This window comes from Saimiri boliviensis, chromosome 7 (assembly GCF_048565385.1).
Source record: "Saimiri boliviensis isolate mSaiBol1 chromosome 7, mSaiBol1.pri, whole genome shotgun sequence".
Lineage (NCBI taxonomy): Eukaryota > Metazoa > Chordata > Mammalia > Primates > Cebidae > Saimiri > Saimiri boliviensis.
Window position 1 is genome coordinate 61,571,442 of NC_133455.1, and position 8,853 is coordinate 61,580,294.

The 8,853-nt window shown below is 37.8% G+C and overlaps 1 protein-coding gene across 3 annotated transcripts in view; it reads left to right on the plus strand.

Moving 5' to 3' along the window:
* PTPRB (protein tyrosine phosphatase receptor type B) overlaps nucleotides 1-4,814 on the plus strand; it is a 126,343-nt gene extending 121,529 nt beyond the window's left edge. For all 3 annotated transcript variants that reach the window (XM_003927795.4, XM_010338431.3, XM_003927796.4), the window contains one exon: nucleotides 497-4,814. In XM_003927795.4, coding sequence (XP_003927844.2) covers nucleotides 497-519 — 23 coding nt within the window. In that variant the 3' untranslated portion in view covers nucleotides 520-4,814. The remainder of the gene's footprint in view (nucleotides 1-496) is intronic.
* Nucleotides 4,815-8,853: the final 4,039 nt, after the last annotated feature.

Sequence of the window (8,853 nt, forward strand, 5' to 3'; positions counted from 1 at the left end):
CTGTATAGTCATTTAAGGTTTTTGTATTGGAGATTCCTTAAGAAGCTTCAGGATAGAGCGAGTGCTGAAGGATCTGGGAGGTTCCTTCGTCTTGTTTTGACTTGTCTGAAAATCTTTAGAGTAATCTTGGGCACCCCTGAAAGCAGCTAACTATGGTATAGAAAAGGTTCACCACCAGGCACTGAAGCCTAAGATTCAGGTCCAAACTCTTGAACTAACTAGCATTAACAAGATGTGTGACCTGGGTAAGTTACTCTGCCTCTCTGGGCCTATGGCTTCATCCATAAAAACAGATGAGATGGTCTAGAATTACTAGTCCCTTCCAAGTCTAATAATCTGTTTTTCTAAATGGAATGACCTGGTCCCCATAGGAATAGTCTCACCTTAAACCATGTTGAGCTTTATTCATTTCTGCTCGTCTTTCACATTGGTAATTTTCATAAACAACTATGACACACCCGGCTGCAGTCTCTAATTTCAGTGTTCTTCCTTTCAGATCCAGTCTATTCAAGGCATTAAGAATGTACCTGAAGAGCTCCTGGATCAAAATTATTCACTGTGTGATTTGTTTATAAAAACTTGCTTCATGCCCTACAGAGGTGCCAGCTATTTCTGTTGATACTATGTATAATTTATTAATCTGGAGAATGTTTAAAATTTTATATAATTTAAAGGTAACAGATATATTGTACATAGTTGTATTTTGTAGTTTCTCCTGTAAATATGTGTTTTTCATGATGTTTAATATTAAGCTTTATATAATTCTATTTTTCCACACTAAAGTGTTCATGACTTGTTCTACATAAACTAATTCAACCTGTATGACAGGACTACTGGTTAAATGCATGTGGAGGTGGTGGCAGAGACAATCCTTAGGCCATGTTTTCTACCTGTTTTGATATTCACTGAACAGGATAAAGGGCAAGGCTAGAGAGAGCAAATACTATGGCTAGCTTTGTTGCGTTGCTGTCCCATGAATCTCGATAGCCAACAGGCAGGTCCTAACATGCTATTAGGACAGATGTAACAGTCAAAAATAGAATTCGAGGGAGAAAAAAGAATTAAGCAGTTCCAAAGCTGAACCGGATGGTTGTGTCTGAACTAGCTGCTCTCTCTCCCTTCTCCTACCGGGGATTGAAGCCAAAGGGGTCTGGGATCACGTAACTTGCAGTCCAAGCCCAGGATGCAGGGTTGAGGGTTCTGATTGACAGAGAATAATTCCAAACAGAAGTGATGAATTCCTTTTGTTAAGAAGATGCCAGCTGTACCCAGACTAGAAACAACATACAAAGCACTAACTATAGTGATTAGAGATTCTTTCACTGCATTCATGGTGTGGAATGTGTACATGCACACCCATACTGTAATGTATTTATATTGCCTCATTTTCAGTAGTCTCCATTCCTGGAAAAGTCACAATTATCCATTTCTACTTGGTTTCCCATTAAAAGAATATTATGGTGGCAAATTGTGCCCCTGATTAAAAGACTTAATGCCAATAGTTTCATAGAAATGACTACAAACGTAATATATTTTAAAATTTAAAAAACAGCACGAACAAAAACAGTGGTCGTTAATAAAATTTTCAAAACTTTAGTAAATCAATGAAGTCAAAATGTCAAGTAGTCACCTAAGGTTGCATTTAATAACAAAAGGCACTACATACTATACCAAGTTTATCTTCAATATTTGTGCCTTACTTTGACTACAACAAATTCCAGTGAATTAGAAAGTGAGCATTCCCTTTATCAAGGTCAGTTCTGAGAGCATTCCTGGGAAAAATCTGAAAGGCATTTGTATGGAATCTTCAGAGATACCTGTGAAGATGAGCTGGAGATGTTGGCCTTTTTCATGCTACAAATTTTTCTATAATAAACTTGGGAATTAGAGGTCAAGTTTATTTGTTGATGGCACAGCTTCATTTGCAGAAAGAGTACATTTCTTTTCAAAGTAAAGTATTTCTGTAACCTACCATAAAGTCCCCTAAGTAATACAATGAATGTAATTGACATAATAATTGAAAATCACTGACTATATATATCTAAAAGAGTTATTTATAGTTAAATAACTCTATACCCAATCTGGAAAATTTTCCAGGGTTATTTGAAGTTTACAAAAATGTGAAGCATAATAATAAGTTTCAAAGTTCCACAGTTTCATTGTGCTCAATGCCCTTGTGAAATGACAGTCTTAGGCTCTGATTCTGTATCAGGGAGCTAAGTGGATCTTCTGGAAATGAAAAGGCACAATGTATACGTAAGTGCAGTAGATGTACCAACAGTGAGAAAATAGAGGTCAGGTTTACAAGGTGCAGGCTCTATGAGAAATCACTTTTCCTGTATCGAAAAGAAAAAGCAAAAATAAAGGAGAATTTCATACTAGTATTGCTTGACGCAAAGCACATTGATGCCTGGAAGGATACATTCATTTTTGACTTTTCATTCACTCAGAAAACTTTTAGTAAGTGCCTGCAACCTGCTAGACACTGTTCCAGAATCTACGCAGTTCTACTCATACAAAGAGAATCCTCATAAAGTTAGGACTATTGTTAGTACCTTGAATTGACCTTAAAAGAGGGCCTTATCAAGGGAATGGGATAACTGACTGGTTTAGACAGTGGTCACTGTCCACAGGCCACACACTGGCAAGTGCTAATGCTACTTGAATAGCAAACCTCTGGATCTAGAAGAGAGAGCAATTAATTGGACCAACCAGGAATTAAAACCATAAAAAACCTATACATCTGTCTAAATAACACTCACATACCCTAGCAACATCAAGGGTAGTATCAGAATTACGTAAATGGACATGACAGGAAAACATTGTCGGTTCTTTTAGTCTACTCCAGGAAATATTTATTCCTACCCTATACCCAATTTTAAACCTCCTTAGCAACAAATATTGCACCATTCTCTCCTGCTCCCAGGAAGACTAAATACATAACTGATCTATTTATTAAATTAGGAGACAAAAAAGTTTTTCTTGACACTCAGCTCTGTTGGACGTATTTTCATTTAATTGCATCATGTGTTATGTCTTGGTAAACACTTCATTTCCTGTCTCGGTGGACATCCTGTCTGTGCACCTGTGCAGTACACTTCAGTCATCAAGGCTTCAAAGTGCTTTTGAGCTATCAAATCTTGGGAGAGTCCCATCTAGCATCTTAATAATTACTTTTCCTAGTTCTTCATAATTAACTCCTTTAATCTCATCTCATTAAATCAATTTTGTCTTATCATTTTGTTGTTCTCTGGAAAGCAGCCAATTGTTCAGCTCTTGAATCAGAATTTTCAAAGACTCACCTCTCTTATCTGGGCTTACACATATTTTTCCTAAGTAATTCTCCATCCCTTAAAGCTGAGTCCCTCTTTCATTACTCGCCCCACTCCTTCGAGTTGAATATGTTCATTTTCCCAGTTGAATTTAATTTTTATCTACTGTTCATATTATCTTTTATACCCATGAGGATAATGTCATAGTCCTTTCAGTTTCCAAATTATTAAAGAAATGACCATAATTTCCCTTTTTTTTAAATTTTTTTGAGACATAGTCTTGCTCTGTCGCCCAGGCTGGAGCACAGTGGTGCAATCTTGGCTCACTGCAAATTCCGCCTCCCAGGTTCAAGTGATTCTCCTGCCTCAGCTTCCTAAGTAGCTGAGATTACAGATGCCCACCCACCATGCCCAGCTAAATTTTGTGTTTTTAGGAGAGACAGGGTTTCACCATGTTGGCCTCAGGTGATCAGCCCACCTTGGCCTCCCAAAGTGCTGGGATTACAAGCGTGAGCCACTGCGCCCATCCAATTTCATTTTTAAATACTAAAAGGAACACAGCATACAGACATTTTGAAGCCAGTTTTATCTGGAAAGGTCTTTGATTAATTTTGTAATTACCTCTCGGAAGAAAGCCCAAAACAACATGTGAAAATAATATTAAACCATTTAGCAGATGTCCAGCAATACAAAAATAGACCTCACATGCTGCCCTTCACATGCTGATTCTCTTGCCTTCATGTACAAGGATACAGTTTTTTATGTTACATATTTTCCTTACCTTTTGCAATAAAATTATTGGCCATATACTAAATTCTCATTCACTTAACTTTCTGGGAATGCTTTGAGGTTGGAATCCTGAAATCATAAAGCTACCAGATCCGCACGACAGCGGTGGTAGTATCTGAACCCTAACTCTGGGACACTCTAGAATTTTAGTTTACCAACATGAGCCAGACCAAACCTGACCTGGTGAAAATCAATAGATAATAAGCTGCTTGCTTGTGATAGCAGTTCAAGGGCTTTCTGTGTTCCATTTCATTGAGGAAATGAAAACATTATAACTGATTAGCCAAGAAAGAGTGGAAATAAGGAATAGCTGATCTTCCTCCAAGTTACTGTGAGCAAGCCCTCAAGCCTACCTCATTCCTCAAGAGTTGAAGGAAAAAATGCCCTGCTAATTTTCTGCCCTGCTATTTTTAACCTGAAATTTAAACTCACATCAGGTATTCAAAGAATGTTCCAAATCAAAGGAAAAATCTATAAACCGCGGCTGCAGAAAGCAAGTGAAATAATACAAAGAGAAAATATTTGTAAAAGAGAATCTAACCAGACATCATCAGGAAGATAAAATGGCACCTCTTCTGTGTGGACTGGGTGTGCTTGGACAATTCCGTCATACATTTCTATTATTGTTGCCCTTTTGAGGATTCACTCTGACTACGTTGGCCAGATGATTTAACTGATTAAACAATTGAATCAGTTCTTTTGCTTTTTGAATTGACCAGATGTTTAACTAAATGTACTGGGTTTGGCATTTTAGACACACTGCCTTAGATTCTTGTAGTGCATGATGACTTTGAAAATGTTTGGCCATTTTAGTTAAAATGCAGGATAACATTTGATGCAGCCATGATAACAGGAAAAATCTGTTCTGTTCTAAAAATGTTTCTAGCAATAGAAGTATTTCTGGCTAAGAGAATACTCTTGACTTGTAGGGAGGCTCCCTCAGAATAAATGTATGCAACACAAATAAGGCATTTTATTTTTTAAAAGATTATCTATAGAGATGCACTTATTAAACAAAGAAATTGTTGGTGAATACTCCAAAAATAGAGGCTTAAGTAATGGAAATAAGAGATTAACAGGTTTACCAAAGATTATTTTTATAACCTGTATGCCAATTCACATGATCTTATATAAGACACCAAAATAAGTTATTCAAAACTGTGAATAATGTCAGACAAATGCAATGTGTCCCTTCTAGAACAGTCAAAAGAAGGATTGGTATAGCTGTTTTAAGAAATACTATCCTCACGCTAAGAACAAACTTTCAGTTATGTTGAGATATTCTAATAGCTGTGTGCACAGATAAGAACTCCATCATGAAAGGAACACATGCAACTGTGGCTTTTGAGCTTGTGGCGGAGTTGGACGGCATTCCATCTGTAGGTTAGGAGGAAAGTCTGCACCAGCCTTTGGTGGAATGTCCGAATCTGCCACACTGGCAAGAGAGTTCACCAGTGCTCTACTGGAAGCGTATTTCTGGTTTTCCACGCAGGACTATTGCGCTTATCAATTCTTCAAGAACAAGAACCAAGTCTTTAATCTTGTCTCTACTCCTACCTTGTGGAAGTCAGTTCACAGCTCTCAGATATTCTACACACACTTCTTGAAATTGCTCCGGTCTGATACTTTGGATGTTAGGTAGTCAGTGTCCAATAACACTATGGTCCATGGAGATTAATCTAGCTGTTCCTTCATTTGTGTGAAGCATAAAGAATGTAAGTAAATACAGAAACTGAACTTACTATGTTCTATAATAGAGCACTTTTATGTATTTAATATCATTTTTTCTTTAAAAATCCAGTTAAGATGGCAGTAGATGATTCTATTTTTTTATATGATAGCATCCACCTACAATACTGTGTTTCTAACTAACTCTATTTGAACAAAAAACTTCCTTAGTCTTTCCATTTAGATTATGTAGTTGCTCAATATATTTTTATATTTGTCACTGATCAAAAAAATCTATATAGCATCTTGCACTCGTTCTCACTAGCATAGGAATAAAACTGTAGTATGTTGAAGGAGAGTGTTCTGTCTTCTATTCACCTGCTCCTCATTTATCAGTTTTTGTCATCTGTCTGTTCAGGAGAAGGGCCAAAAGTGACTGCTTTAAAATGAGAAAAATCTTGGACATTATCATGAAGAACATAGTTGTCTTAACCTTTAATCCTTTAAGTACTGAGTTGGTATCTACAGTATTTTGTACACATAATAGACTGTCCAGCTGACCGTCTCCAACTAAATGCCTCTTTTCAGTTCTTTACTTCATTAATAACCAAAATGTCATCTGTTACCAACAGTGTTGGTGGACTCTCAGAGGTACTGCCCTGGCTGGATTGCCACTGAGCCCTTCAGAGACACCTCACACATTTGTGGACCGTGTGACATTTGGTAAAGGGCCACAGTGCCTACTTCCAGAGTTATAAGTTTGCCCTTTTGCTTCTCTCATATTTTAGTGGAAAGATCAGTGTCCTTCACAACTCAAAAATTTAATTTTTCTATAACCTGCTCACAGAAACCTTTCACTGTCTTTTTTTTTTTTTTTTTTTTTTTTGAGTTGGAGTTTCACTCCTGTTGTCCAGGCTGAAGTGCGATGGTGTGACCTCAGTTCACCAAAACCTCCACCTCCTGGGTTCAAGCAATTCTCCTGCCTCAGCCTCCCTAGTAGCTGGGATTATAGGCATGCACCACTACGCCTGGTTAATTTATCCATGTTGGTCAGGCTGTCTCGAACTCCTGACCTCAGTTGATCCACTGGCCTCAGCCTCCCAAAGTGCTGGGATCATAAGCATGAGCCACCGTGCCCAGCCAGAAACCATTGTTTTTTTAAAAAGTTATGTGGCAAATTTACAAATGAAATAATTAAATCAAAGCAACCCTTCCTTTTAAAACAGTTTCTGAATTCAAAGTGGGTTAACAAAATAAGTTGACCTATGAAGCTAGATTTTCTTTTTTCAAAGTAGCTATGTGTTCTACAGAATTTATTGTTAAAGAAAAAGAGTATTGCAATTTGAACTAATCACTTGGTAATTTTGCTGATGTATCTTCCATAATCATAAAATGCTAGAGCTGCAAGGGCCAACTTGGGATCAAGAATGTAGGAAACTAAGACACAAGTTTAAAAGCAATACAGCAAATAAAAATTTAAAATATAAAAATAAATAAAGATGATACAGCAAACTAAGATAATGCTGGAATCAGATCTGGTTTTCCTATTACTCAGGAGGAGGACCTGTCCATATGTACATACAGACAAATAAAAATGCTGCTCATTGCCAGCAAAGTGGTTCACACTTATAATCGCAGTGCTTTGGGAGGCTGAAGCAGGAGGATCGTTGGAGGTCAGGAGTTTAAGAAGGCTGCTCAGAAGCCAATGGACACAATAGTTATTTCCAACACTAAGGCAGAAGTGTCAGTGGAACCTTCAACGTTTTGCATGGTTAATCCTCTTTTTTGGTATCTCTTATGTCTGGAAACATCAATATATTAAACAAATCTCAGACTGTATTTAAGAGTCATTCCTGAGCAAAAGTCATCACAACCTTAAATCTGAAATATCACATATAAAAGGAAAAAGCAGGAGTCTCTAACACAATACTATTAGAAAACATTATTGAAACTGTTATATCAAACCCTCTAGAATCCAGAAGAGTTTCTACAGCTAGATTTTCAGAGAACTGGCAAGACTTTCGATGCTGCTGATAAAAGGAGCATTCATAATAGAAGAATAAAAATTAGCTGGTAGAATTTAAGCCTGAGTCATAAGAGAAAAGCACACTGGGATGGTACTGTATAGAAGTTAACAAATATTTACCTCCACACCAAAAGAGGCAACAAACCCCAAAGGCCATGCTCACTAAAATATCTCCCGATCCAGTACCTTTCAAGGAAAAATTTACTATTATAATAGAGAATTATTGATATGAATGAAGCTTTTTTTTTCCCTAAAACTCGTTGTAACAATAACTTCTCCTTTGACCAAAACTTTAGTTAGATTCCTCAGTGTCCTCTGCCTGACTAGGGCCATCCTTGAGCTTCCCTCTCTGTCCTTAAAGACTCCAGTTTAAAGTCAGGTTAGTGAAAATCCCCCAGCCTACGTACCTTACCCACCCTTGCTATCTTATCGCCCTGGCCTGCCTTCAGCAGGAAGTCCCTTTACCTTTGAGGTTTCCTCTTCCTCTTAGTAAGTTTTCATCCACTGACCTCCCATCCCACTCCTGCTTTAAACAGAAAGGTTAATTTTCCTTTTTTATTTAACCCCCACTTGTCCTTGCTGAAGTTGAAATCTAATTTCTCTGCCCCACTGCAAAACCCCATTGTAGATATCCTTATACTTATGGTCCCTCTTAAATAAAGCCTGCCTGTCTTTAACAAGTGTCATGAATAACTGTTCTTCAACAATTTTAATAATGCAACGACCTTTGTGTAAATTATCTTAATATAAAATTACTTTCCGTTTTGGCCCCTGGAAGAAACTTGGCATCTATTTCAGTTTTTTTTTTGTTTTTTTTTTTGAGTCGGAGTCTCTCAGGCTGGAGTGCAGTGGTGCAATCTTGCCTCACTGCAACCTCTGCCTCCTGGGTTCAAGTGATTCTTCCGCCTCAGCCTCCTGAGTAGCTGGGACCACAGGCATGTGCCACCAAGCCCAGCTAATTTTTTGATATTTTTAGTAAAGACAGGGTTTCACCATGTTGGCCAGGATGGTCTCGATCTCTTGATCCACCTGCCTCGGCCTCCCAAAGGGCTGGGATTACAGGCATGAGCCACCGCGCCTGGCCTATTTCAGTCTTAA